The sequence below is a fragment of the Oryzias latipes genome, chromosome 24, assembly GCF_002234675.1.
Source record: "Oryzias latipes chromosome 24, ASM223467v1".
Taxonomy (NCBI): Eukaryota; Metazoa; Chordata; class Actinopteri; order Beloniformes; family Adrianichthyidae; genus Oryzias; species Oryzias latipes.
The window spans coordinates 19575441-19593053 of NC_019882.2; the positions used below are offsets into that span (position 1 = coordinate 19575441).

Sequence of the window (17613 nt, forward strand, 5' to 3'; positions counted from 1 at the left end):
AGGTGATACGTATTGTGTTGGCACAAAGGATGCCAACACAAACTACACTCTAATTTCCTCATTTCTAACATTCAGGCTGCATGCTTCCTGCATGCAGCCTTACTTACCCTTTGCATGATGAATCAGTGTTCATTACGACCATGCCCGCGGAAACAATGTGCATGAACATTTTTGCTCTACAGGTTTGATTTGATATTTTGTGTAGGACACCTGTGTGCTCTGTACACGTCTGCAGACGACATATATTCAGCTGTAATGGCAGTTGGGACTAAAGCTCAACTCTTAAACCCTGGAGGTGTTGCTGTCAACACCTAAATAACTGACACTCTTTGACCTACCGTAACTCCTTGACCCTTTACACAAGCAACATCAATCTGCTGATTCTGTCGTGGAGAAAAGCAGCTTTGCACCGTCATTATGTTGCATTACGCTGCAAAGGTGCTTTTCTCGCTTCAGTCTCCAGGCTGTGATCCACTTCTCTGAGGTACGGTTAAAGAGTTACTTTAGTTGAAATAATGTAAACACTGGTTCTATAGCTTTGGTGGAGAGGATTAAACTGATTTAGTGCTTTTTTCCTGATTTGAAGCAATTTTATCCCTAAACAGACTCTTTTATTCAAACAAGGTATTTCTTTCTTACTTATGTGTTTCCTTGGATTGAAACATCAGTTTCTGTTCATTTTTGAGTCAGCTTTCCTGGTTAATTTGTTGTTTTTTTTGGCTGTTTATATCCTCAGTTGATCCTAAACTTTGTGTTATATATATTCAATTGAAAGGAAAAAGATTAGTTTCCATGACCAGAATCACCTTTTTCAAGTTTATTTCTGACAAATTTTTACAGAAATTTCAAAAGACAGGATTCGACGGATAGAGTGAAGCTCTGAAGGTCTTTGGTATAAATGTTGCAGCAGGTGTTCTCACTCTGTTCTGTTCTGCAACAGAAACTCAGCCTGTAAAGACAAAACAGGCGATCACTCTGCTAGTCTGTAGCGTTCACAAAGCTGAAGGTTTGTCATGTTTAAATACCAGGAAATCGATGGGGTCGTCTGGTTTGAGGACGCAGCACTGTGACATGGCCTCTGTGATGGACGGCACCACAAACTCCATCAGGTAGTTCCTCAGGGGAAGAGCCTGGGCTTCCAGACGCTCCTTTTCCTGCCGCTGCACCTCCTGCATGCTCTTATGCTGAAAGACAAATGCAGCTGTTTGCTTCTTCCTGGACAGATGATCGAGAAGCTCCTGTCTGAGCGTACCCAGGCCTCGTGCTGAGCAGCCATCTCAGCCAGAACGGCCTCCTTCCTGCGTCTCCTCTCGGCTGCCAGCGTCTGCCTCCTCTCTGCCTCCTTCTTTAGAGGATCTTCTTCCTTGTGCTCCTCGTAACTCCTGCTGTAGTTCTTGGGAAGTCCCACCACCTCTGTGATCCTCTTCATCACATCTGTGTAGTCTGGATCCTCTGCACTGAGCTCTGGAAACCAGCGGGTCACAGTTGTAGCATTGCCACATATGTAAATATATATTTGGAGTTGTCTATTTACTGGAAAAAAAGAGAAAATTCAGTATTGACTTTCCTGTGTTAACCCTGGTTAATATGGTCCTGGCTATATGTTTATTTCGTTTGGAGTTTATGTTGGATAACAGGGGTATGGAAACTACATGATCAGGAGACTCTGGACTACAAATATGGCTACCTGGGGACTTCCTGGGACCAGGTGAAACACAAATTAAGAGGAGGTGAAGCGGAAAGACAGAGAGTTGACAGCCACAGGACACGTACATGCAGAGGATTACCGTGACGTCGGAGAGAAGTCCAACTGCATCGGGGGAATTTTCGGGGAGTTATTCCTGTAATCGGGTGAGACCCACATGTTGGAATGACTGAAAACGCTATCAACAGTGGACAGAGCCGGTAAGCCGCGTACATTTATCCTACGGACAGAACATCAACGTCCCGCGGGTCATATGGATCTCCGATTTCATATGGAGAGCGGAGGACGCCAAGATAGGCGGTGACTTTGGTGACTTTGTAAATAACGAACTGATATAAAAAAAACTGGGGTGTATTGGGTAAAAAAAACTGGGGAAGCTTGTGTGGGGATGAATACCTGAGACTGTTTAAAAACACTTGAGTCATATTGGTTGTGTTTTTTTTGTTTGTTTGTTTGTTGTGTGTAATACTTTGGGAAATTGAAGAGTGTTACACAGTTACACAGGCAAAGGCAAGAGGCTACCAGTGCTCTGCAGAAAGTACCTAAGTGTTCCGGATGGATTTCACAATGATCAAAGAAGTCCAGCACCGTTTCTTCTGCCTCCTCCAGCTTTCTGTACTCGGACAGACGAGACAGGAACTCATCCTGGACCAGATGAGCTTCCTCAGCCGTGCTCTGTGGGAGAGCACGCACTCGTTCAGTCAGGAAGTCATCGGACGCCTCCAGGGAAAAGACGTAATCTGGAAACGACAGAACAATTGACGTAAAAACTAGGGGACCAGGAAATGTGAAAAAACATAAAGGAGGAAAATTTGGGATATGATTGTGTAAATGTATTTAGGTAGATTCCAGTAAAGATGCAAGTAAAAAAAAAAAAAGTCAACATTAAAAGATGAAACCAAGTTCAGTTGTCTGCTTTGTTACCAACTACTTTGACTTACTACAACCCAAAAACATTTAGACTTTTAGTTTGCCTCTTAATTTACAAAAGGAGCACTCATGTTTTAAATGCCTCCTTCCCAGGAGCAAATAAACAGGTCCTCATATTCCGGCTGCAATGGATAACAAAACTCTTGGTTCAGATCATGTGTTCCAAAACATGGCTACTTATCTGTACAGATCAGCCCTACCTCATATTATAGAATTGAAAAAGAGGTGAAACATCTTCTATTATAAAAGATAAACCGATTACAGTTTACAGATTTTTACCATTTACTTTGAGAGGATCCTACAGCCAAAAACATCAGAGTACCACAGACTTAGCAGCTGGACCACCCCTTTCACAGAAAAGAAACTTTATAAAATGTATAATAATGATGAAGCTTAAACATTGTCAAACTGTTTTGAAAAGGAGGAGCAGCATGAACCTTCATCTGAAGCTACGGACACAACGGGCAATTGACTAGACACGGGTTCTTGAACATGCATTTAACCCCATGGGTTCTTCTTCTAGTGTTTACTAGCGCATGCACCTACACATGGTAAAGGTTTGGTGTGAAATTTGAAACAGTGCAGACCTTTTATTTCTACAGCTCTATTTCGATATTTGAAAGACTTGGTGTCATAGCATTCTGGTCAGGCACCACCACAGTTAATAATTTCTCCTTATTGACCCATTTACAAAGGGTCAGCACTTCTGTGAATGAAAACAGACGCCATCTATACGCCACTAACAAATCCAAGTCCCTGATTGGTCAAAGTTCGACCTGGTCTAACTTTCAACGCAGGTTCAATTGCCATGCATTTTCTACATAGAACCCCAAACAGTCGTAGAAACTTGCATGGCTAAGTGTGAACGTGAGAATTGTAAAAGCAGAAACGCGAAACACGCATTTACACGCATTTACATAGACTTTGCGTTGGAAGAGGTCGCTTGAATTCACGTTGCTAAGGCTGTAGTTGTAGTAGTGTTTTGTTGCTGAAGTGCAACAAAACACTACTATTAACAAAACACTATTTTAAATGCTGAAAATGTTACTTTAGTTCAGTAAGAAAGAAATGAACAATACAAAGATTTAAAGTGTTTAAGTTTTTAGGAACCAACTAAACTTTTCCAGACTTTGGGTCACACAGATCCCACCTGGAGTGATGGTCTTGTTGTATCCAGGTGCTCTGGACTCCAGGTGTGACTCCTGACTTTCCGTTTCTTCAGCTAAACAAAGAAAAACCCACCATCCTAAATAGCATGATGAGCTAACAGGGAAATGATGACATCTGCAGTAGAATCTCACTGGAGAAATGCATGGCTGCCTGACTGTAGGACTCTGGAAATCCGTCGAGAACAAATCCTTGGTTCCTGCACTGCTTGGAGTTCAGCTTCTCTTGCAAAATCTCAAAAACTTGACCTTCTGTCAGCTGTCCTAAAACACATAAAAGCACTTTAGGGGGATAATCGCAAACAAGTTTTTAAAAAACAAAAGAAAATGTGGTTGATTTAGTCTTTGTTTTGTTCTCGCTCCACCGCTTTTGCTCTGACAACTCTGGTTTTATTTGCCAATTGTCTGAGCTGCTTCCTGTTGCTTTGATATACAGTATTTTCCAGTTTGAAGTCAAATCCAGATCTTGAGTTTGGAAAAAAATCCTAATATTCGCGCATGTCTCTGGACCCTAACCCACGCAAATATGGGGGGAATACTGTATTTGATGTGATTTTTTGCAATTTTGGCTTGCAAAACAAAAGGTTTTAACTGTGTTGTGCTAGATTTTAAGATTTTCCTGTCCCATCTGCTGCTGAAAACCAAATAGTTGCTGATTTTAAATGAAAATGTACGATATTAAAAGACGTTTTTCTTTACATATAGTTTTATCACACAGAGATTTTAGCTGTTGTTTATATATTTCTTGTGTATAGTAAAAAAAAAAGACAATTTGACTATAAATTTGATGTATTTATTTGGTAAGGTGTAGAGTTTTTTGGTACAGTCTGGTTCTGCTGGTAGTTTTCTTCTCCAATGCTGCAGGATCAGAGGCTTTTATTTTGTAAAACGTATTAGTTATTCATAAAGACCATAAATATATTAAATGCAAAAACTATTTGACCTTTTTGGAATTATCGAGAGTGCATTATACTTTCAATTTTCCTTACATTTTTAAGAACCGCCTTGAACGATTTTTAACAAATGTATCTCTCTCAGACCACACCCCCTTTTACAGGAAACAGCAGCAAACCTTGACTGCTCTCCATGCTTTGTTTTATCATCTCCAGTTCTTTCTGCGCTGTAGCCTCTGCACTGAAGTCTCCAGGCTGTGATCCACTCATCATCTCTTTCTGTAGCACAGAGAACAAACATTGACATGAAAACCAACCGGTCTACCTTCATGTCACGTTAATGTCATTATAACTATATCTGTGAGCTAGCTGCTAAAGGAACAACCAGTTGGGAGATCTTCTCCTCGATGGCCTTTCCAGTGCTGATGTAATGGATCTTGTAATGTTTGCAGATCATCTCAGCGACTGTGGTTTTCCCCACAGCTGGGGGGCCAAGAACACAGATTCTGATTGGCTGAGAACAAATGTAGAAAACCTGCTCAGCTCTTTTCTGCTGACGTTTCAACCAGACCAACACAGAAACTGGACTTCAGACTTTAGAAAGAGTTTTCAGATAAAAGTGTTTGGAATGCCTACCTGCAGCTGTCTGCTGTCTTTGAATTCCTGCACCACGCTCTCCATGTTCAGCACCAGACCACTTTGACACCTCCAGCTCAGGTTAAGGAGGCTGTTCACGTTAGCGGCATCAAGACGGAGGTCAATACTAAGACAGTCCACTTCCTGCGGCTTTTCCATTTGACATGACAGACTTCATCAGAGAGGAATACATTCAGGCAGCAGAAACTATACAATTCTCAAAGGTTAGAGAGGATCTTTTTCTAGATAAAGAGCAGGTCATGCTTCCACAGCTTTAGGCAGAGATCAGGTCTATATGCAGGAGAATGAGGTCCAATACTCTATCAGTTACCAAATCCTACTATTCCTTCATCCCGAAAAATCATTTCAGCTGTTTGTATCCCAGATTTTCACCTTTCAGTCGTAGCCCCAAAGCTCATGGCCATAGGTGAGGTTAGGAACCCAGATTGATCAAGAGCTTTGCCTCTTGGGTCAGTTCCTTTTTCACACAGCAACACAGCAACCTCAATACTGCAGCTATTGCCCCACTCCACCTGTCAAGCTTTATTCTTCAACCCCGGAGTTTAAGTTCCACTGCTGACGTTCTTTGAAGAACCGTAACTCTTTAACCGTTTACGCAATTATCCTAACTCCAACAGATTGTGTAGTGGAGAAACGCAGCTTTGCGCTGATATGCAACAGGTAAGTGCTGTAAAGTGTTACATATCAGCGCAAAGATGCAATCTGAGTTTAAGAATCTGTTGGAATTAGATTAATTGCATAATTGATACTGATATTTCCAACACCATGTGTTATTTTCTATTGCCAGCAACAGCTCTTGTTTTAAGTAAGTGAACAAGAATCCAAGACACTCTTCCCTTCCAAAGACGGTAATGCTCCTTTTTCCAGTTGAGAACTATGGCCTCTGACTTGGAGGTGCCATTTCTACTTCGAGCTGTTTCTCAATGATCTGCTCCTTGAAGGTCCTGGTTTGATATAGCAGCAACAGACAATATCATCTGCAAAAAGCGGATTTCGCTTGCCCCTGGCAACACCTATAGAAACTTTGTCCATAAAACTTCGGAACTTATGAACAGACCTGGTGACAATTAGAACCCCTGTCAAAGTTCAACATGCACTGGGAACAAGTTCTCAAACAACTGGATACGAACCAAATTCCTCCTCTGGTTGCTTGTAAAGTGAACAGATCCCCAGCCCTTTGCTGGGGAGTAGAGATGCACCGGTTCGACCCTCAACTCGTGATGCAGAGGGGCTAAAAGCAAACCAGCACCAGCCCCAATGCCTCTCACTATGAGCAATTCAAAGAAAAGGAGAAAATCCCACCCTTCTGGAGGATAAGATACCAGAGTTTAAACTTTTTGTGGAAAGTAGACCAGCCCAACTATCTTGAGCGATCAGCCTCTATCCCACACAGTGAGGTGACATTACATGTGCTAATGGTTAGAGTCCAATTTTATGGATTGGGCCATTGAGGCACCCTTCCTTGACTGCCACTCAAATCCCATGGTCATGGACCCTTGTGGTCCCATGTGCAGGTGACTGGCCACAGCCACAGACAGCAAAGCCTCGAAGACCACTCAAGTTCTCAGCCCCTCCACCAAGAGCAGATGGCAGTTCAAAGAGGGGCAGAATCGGCATAAATCTAGATCAGGGGTCGGCAACCCATGGCTCCGGAGCCACATGTGGCTCTTTCATCCTTCTGTTGTGGCTCCCTGTGACTTTGGAAAATAATGAGTATTTTATAATAATTAAATTTTATTTTAGTTTGTTCATTTTTCATGGCATTTCAAAGGCGTTGCTGGCTCCGCACGAAGCGCGAGCCATGTAAAAAACAGCTTCGTAATGAGCTCGTATTTATCGGGCAAGAACTGCAGAGCTGATAGCAGGGAGAGGCACACGGGGCGGCTTCACTAAACACTCCGATCTTCTGCCGGGAACTTGACGTACCGCGGGGCAGAGACCAACTCGCCGATGACAGACTGAGAGTTCGCGCCAGCGTTGCCAGATAGAGTCACAGTTTTCCAGCCCAAAAGTCATCTGAAAACCGCCAGACACAGCCAAAAACCGCCCAAAACAGCTTTTGTTGATGTTTTTTTCCGTACTGGACTGATAAAATAAAAGATTTTTCTAAATAAAAGATAGTTCTGACCAATAATAAAATGTGTACAATATTAAATATTTCTTCAGCAGGCCGCCTTCTTCCATTCATTTTCTTAACCCGCTCTATCCCCACTCTATCCCCGCTATAACCTGCGTCCTGCTCTTTCATCCTTGTGCTTCGCTGGAGCGACCCGACTACCGTATTTTGCGCTCTCTGTGTAGGACACACTGAGGAGCGCGGGGGAAACAACTCTCAGCTGCAGAGGATGTGAACAGGGAACAGGGAGAGAGGAAAAGCAGGTAAAGAGGCGGAGGAGGGGCTTTGACTTCAAACTTTGTCAGAGAGATGCAAACACGGGCGTCAGATTGAGACGCAGCTTTCCCTGCGGGAGTTGAAGCAGAGACTTTCCCTGGGATGATTTTATGAACTCAAACATGGAAACATGATTACCAAGTAGAACTCTTCAAAATAATAAACCTGATCTCTCCACATTCTCAGTGTCTACCATGCATTGATAAACACATCGCTCCATGCAGCGATCAGACCAGAACTAGTAGCTCCGCCCACACGCGGCCGCGGTATCATCCTTTAAAGAACATAATGTGCATTTGCAGCGACATATGCTTCAGACGATGTCCGATTGGCCAATCTACATGTCAATCAAGTCCCGTACTTCTCAGTGAGGACTTTGGTGGATTTTAAAGAAGTACTTTTTTTTATTTTTTAATCTCTTCTGGCCCGCGATCTACACTCATGTCATTGAAGATTGACCGGTCGATCGCGATCGACGTAATGAGCACCTTTGAATAATATATACACGTATAATATATATAATGATGTCAAAACGGGTTGTGGCTCCGGGTGCTTTCTTTTTTGTTAGGGGCGGTCCCAAATGGCTCTTTGAGTAAAAAAGGTTGCCGACCCCTGATCTAGATAAACAGGAATGTCCTTCAGATAAGAATAATCTTTGATAACAGGATGGATGCATTTTTTCTTCAGGAACCCAAAAGAAATAGAATGACTTTCTAAAATGTTAATGTGTTTACAAGGCTGAAAATAATCTGAAGAGATCTTTTTTATTTTTTTTGCTGGTGGTGCGTATCTTTTTGTTATATTGTTCCATAAGAAAACTTTAAAACTGCACCTTTAAAGCCTTCATGGCGACAGCCTCCTCCATCAATAACCTGCAGACTCTTCCGGACCCGAGGAACTCGCTTATGGTCTACAGAGGTGAGTGCAGATGTAGGTTCTTCCTGTAAACTTCTTCTCATGCAGATGTAACTTTAACAGAAGATTACCTTCACAATATCCTCCAAAGTGTTCTTGGACTCATCAACAGCAAGAAAGTACTTAGCCTTTGGCTTCAGTTCAATGATGTTCTGAATCACTCTGCAGAGACACATCGGTTCAGCTGTGAGCAGATTTTTTTCAAACACACAGTCAACGCTGAATTTTACCCTCCAAGGTCAAAAACGTGAATTGTTGGAATGTGGTTTGTTCCTTGTCCGAAAACGGGAACCTCTGGGGTCTCCAACATCCAAGACACCTAAATGTGAAAGAGAATTTATGCACCAACACAGTTCAGGAAGATACTTTGGTGCGATTGTGTTGATGTCAAAATGGTTACCTTAAAAAAGTAGTGAAAGATGTTCTCCTCAAATCCATACTGAAGACCAGCAGCGACGACATAACATTTCAGCTTGGACTTCTGTTATAAAAGTACAAATTAAATAGTATAAACGAGGAACTTATCAGAATCTGCTGCTTCATGATCAAAGCAGCCTAATGTCTTAGTCACATGCACCTGTATGGGTGCTGTGATTTTTCAGGTTGTACAAGCCCATGGAGAGTCACAGAGAGGTGCGGCTGTATCCTAAAGCACAGGCTCATGCGGCTCATGTAGCCACTTCAAGGGACGTCATGAAAAAGGAATGTATCATTTTTCTTTGTGTGGTAAGTGTATCGTAAAGTATTTGTAAGGAGAATGTACGTTTACACACTTACAAGGTATGGGTGACACTGTCTTATGGTATTCTCACGCTACAATCTAGTATTTAGGAAGGTGTGAATGCTGAGTCTTTACTGACTGCATACAAATGCTGCACGCATGGTGTGCAGGTGATACTCAAGTGCCCGTAGGATATCCATACTCACTATGAGGGCAGTTGTAACTATTGTGTAATGCGAGTGTAAACTGAACTTCAAGACGTTAAACACACGTGTAAATTTAGTCCAGAGAACCTGTAGCTCATATGGACTATGGACTAGGTTTGTTTTATAGACGTTCTGGGGTTGATTGATTGGTAAACAAATGTTTGTGTCTCCTTTTTATAATTTTCTGTAGCATTTAAATCATGACAACGTTTAAGGACATTCTTTCATGCTTGTTCTATGTGGTTTGGTGTTGAATATTGTTTGTGCGATTGACGAATAAAAAGCTGAACGGTGTGTTAGAAGAACCAACAAGTACAATGAAGCAAAACAAACTTCTAGTAATAATACAGTACTTTTCTCTCAATCAGAGTATAAAAACTCACCATTTTAGACAGCTTAATCACAAGTTTTTCCAGAGTGTTGTGCGACTTAAATCTGGGGTGAGGCCTCCTTTTCCAAAACTCCTCATCTGACGGCAGGTGGTCTTCATCGCTCTGAGAGGAGTAACCATGTTGGGCAGGTTTTAGAAAGCTGAGGGGGGGCAGATCTAGTTTTCTTTATCCTCACCGGGTCCTTAGGTGCAGTCGTGGCCCATCCCATTACAGAGGAGACCAAGATGAACATTTTCTCTGCTTTGAAGCTCTCTGACGCTGCATGAAGAGCTGTTTTCCACAAACAGAGGATGAGCGGGACATAAAACAGCTGAAGGACACTGGAAGAGTGGGGTTGCTTACCTGTAACAGCCCATGATGCTTCCTCCACCTGCCTGGGCAAAGAGCTTTCTGAAACGTTGTAGACCACAACGTCACTCTCCAGCAGAACCTGGAAAAGTTCTTCTCTGGTCGGGGACTATCAAGGGGAAATATGGCTTTTCAGTTTCCCAAAATTCTTTTTAAACCTGTCTTGCCACCAAATTGACTCCATGATACAGCAGATTAAAAAAAAAAAAAGTTTCAGTCTTCTTTTGGACAAAGTCTAGATGTACCAAAACGTTTAGTAATTTATTGCAGAAACATATCACATTTAGCGGTAATGCTAAACGCACCTGATACGCTTTCAGGTGCTAAATGAATGTGTAATGTAAGGCACTACACATTAATTTTCTTGTTTAATAATAGTTATCACAGCTGTTTGTAATGTTTGTTCTACAAATCAGTAGCAGATGAAAAAAATGCTGTTGGAGAGTGTAAGTGTGATGTAAAAGCTACTGGCAGCCAACAGGCTCCCTGCTCTGCTCCATTCTGATCATCCACTGTCAGACAAACAGATCCATGAACGTCTTCGGTTTCCTCGCCTGAGCTGGAATATGAAACAGGACTGTACGGTTGGATAGCTCTGATATCGTTCGCCATTTTTTCCGCACAACTAATGTTGGTTTTGGAGTGTGAGGGGCTGTAAGTTAGTCCAATAAAACCAACACAGGTTTTTTAATTTTGGCTTAAAACGGCATAATCGTGCTTAAAAGACAACTGGGAACACTTTTATAAAAAATCAAAAGATCCATGGTGTGGGACTGACAATGAATGAGTCTATTTTTTTAATCCAATCCTTCATCCAAACACTATCATTTCATTTTTGTCATTTTTATTAAGCATATCTAAATTCCTGGACCAACAGCTGACTATTCTGTTGTTGCTGCTAAATGAAGCCTTTGGGCTTAAATAAAATAGTGTCAAGCCATTCACAGATACGGCCAAATATTGAGTTTAAACGTTGTGTAATCCTCAAACTGGCTTCAATTACTTGTTGTGATGGCTGCCTACGCTGCCACACCATCAGGGCAGTAACCTCCTGCACCGCACCCTACATATATCTGTTCACTTTATTTGTTTGCATATACTTTTAGATTTCTTCTTCAAAAATAACACACATTTGATCATAAAATGTATTAACATGTTTCAGTTTACTTTATTATAATTTGCTTTATTAATTTGATGTTGTGCTTTGAGTTGCCAGTGCTGAGGGAACCATTGTTGCTGCTGCTGCCATCTGCTGCTGGAACCATCAAGTCAGGCCTGACACAACAATGCATGCCAGTCAGCAGAGGCCTTATATTCAGCAGGCAGCTAATTGGACTGAACCATCGCCCAGTGGACAAGGAACTCTTTTTGTGTTTCTTTACTTTAGTTTCCATTTTGATGATCTTTATTTTCATTTATTTGTGTATGTTAATTAACTATAGGATAGACATTAGTTTAGTTTGTTCTCTGTAATTTGTCAGTCTTTTTAAGTTCCCCCTTGTGTGTCTAGTTGGTTTGATCAGCCACTATATATGTTCCCTTGTGTTTGCAATTAGGTAGGTCAGTTTAAGTATGTTGGTTTGTCTGTTCAGTTGTCCTCTGTTACATTTAAAAGCTTGAGTTAACTTTGTTGCTTTGACCTCTTTTAAGGGCCCATTTTTGCCCATTGACACTTTTTGAAAAATAAATTTCAATATTTTTGATTAAATTGTTTGGTGTCCTTGCCTTCTACTGCTCGGTCCACCACACTTGTGATAAGAGGCAAATTGAAGTTTTATTTAATGGTTAGTTATGGTTTGTCCCTTTAAATTTATGTTTTCCTTCAATAGGAATTCTTTTGAAATTCTAAAATATTAGGTTGTAGGCTAAGGAATTATTTCTAAGTACTGGAAATCTGTAATGGATTACAATTTTTACTTATAAAAGATTGAATTCCCTTTGTGTTTTTTGAAAGGAACTTTTGATTTGAAATGGTTTATTTCAAGCAATCAAATAGGAATAATACACAAAAACAAACCAATCATCAGTTACAATAACTAATCAAACTTCGAATAATAAGACATAAAATTAAATATTGCTTGGTCTTGGCTAGATGTCCCCCTTTCTCATCAAGTAAACAAAGCTGAAAATGTTCAAATACAATTATACAACACAATAAAATATGACAAAACCCAGTCCATTAGATCATTGGAATGATTTCAAAGCATAACTCTTAAAGTGACGTCATGACTGAACGCGCACAGATAATTAAGGGTTAATGTGTGTTCATCATACGTGCATAATTGTTGCATTTTTTTGTTCTGTATGTTACAATTGTTCAATAAAAAAGGGTTAATGTGTGTTGATCGTTAGAAAGAAGGGCTCACCACATATTGTTCGAGCAGAAACGCTGGTTTTTGGCGTGAGGAGGACGAGCTCACGTTTCCCACGACGTCAAACTCAAAAGACTTCTTCCTCTGAGGAGACTCTTCTTCCTCCTCCTCCTCCTCCTTACCAGCCTCACACGCGGATAAAAACTACTCAAAATACATTCAAGTTAGGATATAACAAACGACCGGTTCGAGGTTTTCTAGAAGACGTTTTTCGTTTTACCTTTGCGATGTTTTTGGAAGAAAATTCGTCCACGTCGTTTATAAAAACCCTTCTAGGGTTGTTTGGATTAGTGTTGCCTTCCATGTTAAACAAAATGGACTTTAATCTTTAAAGTCACCAAATATATGACAAAGAGAAAAGCTTTTTTAGCTCTTAAAGCGTGCGTATTTCGCAAAGATAAGTTGTTTCTCCCAGTGCTATTTGTTGCTATGGTGATGGGGTTGCTAGGAGTCAGCTAATGAATAATTAACAGACAACGTAATGCGTCACCGTGGATGAGGACTTAGCCTTTGCTTATTTCTTTTTCTATTCTTGTTTTTGTTCTTATACATATGTGTATTTCGTATTTGCAGTTGTGTTCTTATTGCATACCTGATTATGATTTTTTGTAAAATGGCATAATGTGCAATAAAGTTTGTTTAAAAAAGACTATTGCAAAGACTGTTTTTCATTTTCTGAAGTCAGAGTTGAGATGTTTCCTGTCAGAGCAGGAAAATTTCTTAAAAGTTGTGTTTTTTTGCGTGTGTTACTACATTTGACACCTTGTTATGACAATGTTTTTTTTTCTTTCACATTTTTTTCCCACAATCTAGAATTAGTTAACATTAATTCATTCCAAAACATGCTATAATGGCCATACTTCTTTTTTTTTTTAAATGTGTGCAATAAAACAAATAGGCTATTCAGTATCAGAAGAACATGTACAGCGTTTGATTGTGTTCCTAATATTAATAATAATAATGTTAATGGTCAATTTATGAGACAAAATATAAAAAATAGAATTTTTAAAACTCTACAGCTGTTAAAACATCAGCTGTCCTGTATTTTTGAGAAGTGCCACATTCAGGTAAAATAGACCATCTGATCAGCTAAAATGAGCCCCTCAAACTGCAAAGTGATACAGTCATGTTCCACAATGATATCAAATTATATTAATGGTCAACATCATAAAACATTACAATTAAAATCATTAAATGTAAAAAAAAAGGCAAATACAGGCCTATTGACACACCAACAACATTATAAGCCTATTTAAGAATGTAGAGTTTTAACCCCTAACCCAAAAACATTTTTAGTTAATGAAACATTAACATTAATTTTGATGGAAGCCATCACCAAAAGTATTTTACATCATTATTTATATATGTAAATGTTTTCAACCTTATGTTAACCTTATCAATAACACTTACAATCATGTATGTCAGGACTCTCAGCGTAAAGTTTTCAGGTGCAGTTTTACTATGCCTTGCCCACCATGCCAACCATAGACCAATCAAATCCAGTGCTGTCATGACAACAGTTTGAATTTATTAGCGTTCATTGACTGTTAACTTATAAAGAGCTGAAATCCTTAGAATGACTGTGGCTCTTTTTTTTTTTTTTTTTTTTTTTTTTTAACTTGTCCTGTCCAACAGCTAGGCAAACAGATGAGAGCTGAGGGCCTCTTGTGTTGGACATATTTTATTTTAACAAGAGGGGTTATTCATCTTCAGACAAACCAAAGGTATGTCTGAATAAACCCCTTTTGTAATTGAGGCCAAACTTTATTAATTTCAATCATGTTTGAAAATCTTTGGTGTTGGACCGGACGGAAAAGGAAAGAGGGGAAGAAGAGAGAGGGACGTTAGAGAGAGGGGGGGGTAGGAGGGTGATAATCGGAGGGGAAAGGGGGTAAGACCATGAAGCAGCATAGAGCAGACAGACTTACTGGTTGTTTATCGTTACGGTACGGTTCAAATGTAGTACAAAAAGGGCGGGGCCTGTTCACACACACTCAAATATTATCAACACACCTGCTAGCCGCAAAAATGTCCACATGTCAACATGCACACAAAACAGATAGTGTTCACGAACGCATACCTATGCCTTTAAACCAACTAGTGTGAAATCTTTCATTCATTCAATCATGCAAACTATTAGTGCAAAGGTGAGCCAACACCTGTGCTCAGGTGAGTGTTTATGTTCTTCTAAAATGGATGGTGGAATGTGAAAAGAAGGAGGAGGAGCGCCCAGCCACCCCCACACCCACACCCCCGCCTCAGCAGCAGCGGCAGCCGGAATTCCCCCAACGCCACACGGGAACAGGGAGGGAACAACCGCCCCCCGGGCGACCAAGACCGCCACCCAGGCCAGGGCCAGCAGGACCGCCGCGAGGCCCCCAGAGCCAGAGAGCAGGGAGGCGCAGAGGGAAAGAGAGCGCCGCCCCAGCCCAGCCAGGAAAGCAGCCCCCCGCCGCGCCGGAAGAGCCCAACGCAGGGCCCCACCGGAGAGGGACGCCCACAGCCCCAGACGAGCACCCCACCACCACCCAGGAGTTCCGGGCATCCCCCCGCCCCGACCCCAGGTACGAGTCAGGACCCCCCAAGGGAGACCCGCTCCGCACTCCAGGCAGCCACCCACCCGGCCCACGGTTGGTCCAGGTAGAAGCAAGGCAGGGGCCCGCCGCCCCCGCCCAGGAGGGGGGAACCCCGGGGAAAAAAGGGCGGCCCACAAGGGGTGTTATGAATATGGCCCGACCAGGCTCGGCCATGTTGGAAGTTTGGCGGGGCCCAGCGCCCAGGGGCAAGGACCAGGACCCACCCCCCAGGGACACGAACACCCCCGGCTCTGGTGTAATATGAACCCCCCCACCGCGCGGAGAGAGCACCGCCGGGCCCAGGGAGCCGGCACCCAAGGGACACGGCCGCCATCGCCAAGAGGCCCACACCCCCCACCAGGGAAGGGGTAGGGGACAGATGGACCCAGGTCCCACCTTCCTTGTAAAATGTGTGTGCGTGTATGGGTGCTTGAGAGGGTGTTTGTGTGCATGTGTGTGTGTTTATGTTTGAATGTATATATTGAAGGGGGAGGGGTGTGTGTACTAAGGGGGGTGCAGTTAAAATTGGCGAGTAGGGCACTAAGGGGACATCTCCTGATTACTCACAGTGATGTCCCCTCACCCTCCACACCAAGGGGCCCTAAATGTCTAAGGTGCGGTTAAAATTGGCGGGTAGGGTGCCAGGAGGACATCTGCTGCTTGCTTGCAGTGATGTCCAAGCACCCCCCCCTACCAAGGACCCTACATGTCTAAGGTGCAAATAAAACCGAAAGAGGGGGGGCCCACTCCATACGGCAACCATAGGAGGGGGGCCACTCCCAAGTAGCCCCCCCCCAAGGCGCATCGCAGGCTAGACCCCCCACCCCCTCACCCTAATATGAGGTTATATAAGGAAGGGGGTAAGTTGGGGACAGCTGGTAAACTGTCCCCCGGTGGTCAAACAGCCGTCCCCCAGCCCACCCCCAGCAAAGGGGCCAGGGCCACCCAGCCCAGGGGCCCACCCCCGGAGGCGCCGACACCCCAGGCCCGGCACCACCCGCCCCACACAGAGAGAGAGGAGCCAGAAAGCGTCGCCCCCCCCCGGAGCAAGCCCAGGCCCCCACCCCCAGACGCCGGCCCTAGAAGAGCTCTGGTCAGGCCTCGACGGGATCGAGGAGGCCAACCGGCCGAGGCAACCACTGATTGCCTCAGCGGAGACCCCGACCCGTTAGCCCCCCCGACCCGTACTAATAATGGGCCCCCCCTCCCCCCCAGAACGCCCCCCCACAGGACAGGGCCGACAAGCCCCCCACCCCACCCCACCCTAGACCCCGCAGCCGAAGCGGGTGACACCCAGAGCGACCGGGGGCCCCAAGAGGGTTGTCCCGTCCCGTCCCAGAGCCAGGGAAGGGCCGATCCCAGCCCCAGGTGCAGATGGGCAGCCCATCCGGCGCCGCTGGGCCCCCCCCACCCGAGCAGGGCCCCCCGCCAACCCCCCCCAGCACAGGCAAAGGGACCACCCCCCCAAGCCAAGCCAGACCACCACCCCACCCCCCCCACCACGCACCCCCCCACCCAAGCCCAGAGGACCACGCAGCGCCCCAGCCCGCCCCACCCAGGCACCGGACCCGACCCCCCGACCAACGGAGACCCCCACCGCCCCCGCCAGGCACCGGAAGCCCCGACCCCCACCCCAAACCACGGCAGAAGGGCAAGGAGCAGCGACGACCAAGCCCCCCACCCCCTAAGTCATGGAGTCAACCACAGGAGACCAGAGAGACTGAATTCTTTCAAAGTTACTTGAGCTTTGGGCTGACATTTTTTCCAAGCTGATATGATCAAACAGCAGATTTCTGTGTTGACTTATGTTTATATTTTTCTTGTTTTTCCAATTTATTAAAATAGTTTTTTTGGCAATACAAAGAGTTATGAAAATGATAGATGCTAATCCTTCTTCTATATCGATGGCACTCATGTCACCAAGCACACAAAGTGACGGTGAGGCAGTGATTGAAACCTTAAGCCAGACTGATAAATCGGCACATACCTGCTGCCAGAGAGCCTGGACAGGAGTGCAGAACCACAGTGCGTGCATGTAGCTGTCGGGTAGATTATTATCACAGTGCTCGCAAATGTCTGAGTTACTGAGACCCATCTTGAACATCCTTTGTCCAGTGTAGTAAATTCTGTGAAGAGTTTTGAGATGGATTAGCTGCAGATTTGGACTTTTTGTCAGTTTAAAGGTGTTTAGACAGAGTTCTGACCAGAAGCTTTCATCTGTGCTGATGCTCAAATCTGCATCCCATTTTTTTGTTGGAAGGGCAATATTGTTATCTAAATTACATAAAAGTTTGTATATTTTGGAGAGAGTTCTATTCATTGAAAAATTAATCAGAGTGG

At 43.5% G+C, this 17613-nt stretch overlaps 1 protein-coding gene across 3 annotated transcripts; it reads right to left on the reverse strand.

The window, feature by feature from the left end:
* Positions 1-802: 802 nt before the first annotated feature.
* Positions 803-13143, reverse strand: LOC101157414 (adenylate kinase 7). Of its 3 annotated transcripts, XM_011492034.2 has the most exons (19): positions 12918-13141; positions 12692-12841; positions 10320-10434; positions 10153-10247; positions 9969-10079; positions 9059-9139; positions 8889-8977; positions 8730-8820; positions 8576-8653; positions 5331-5480; positions 5080-5208; positions 4874-4973; positions 3937-4065; positions 3786-3857; positions 2248-2445; positions 1788-1841; positions 1253-1464; positions 1026-1184; positions 803-949 (listed from the first exon to the last, which is right to left on the reverse strand). In XM_011492034.2, the coding sequence occupies exons 1-19, from the start codon at positions 12999-13001 to the stop codon at positions 917-919; spliced, it is 2130 nt and encodes a 709-aa protein (XP_011490336.1). In that variant the 5' UTR covers positions 13002-13141; the 3' UTR covers positions 803-916. The 3 variants fall into 3 exon arrangements, with proteins under 3 accessions (XP_011490336.1, XP_020570347.1, XP_020570348.1); XM_020714688.2 differs by lacking the exon at positions 1788-1841 and having other exon boundaries at positions 12918-13138; XM_020714689.2 differs by lacking the exons at positions 803-949; positions 1026-1184 and having other exon boundaries at positions 1322-1464; positions 1774-1841; positions 12918-13143.
* Between the last annotated feature and the right edge of the window lie 4470 nt (positions 13144-17613).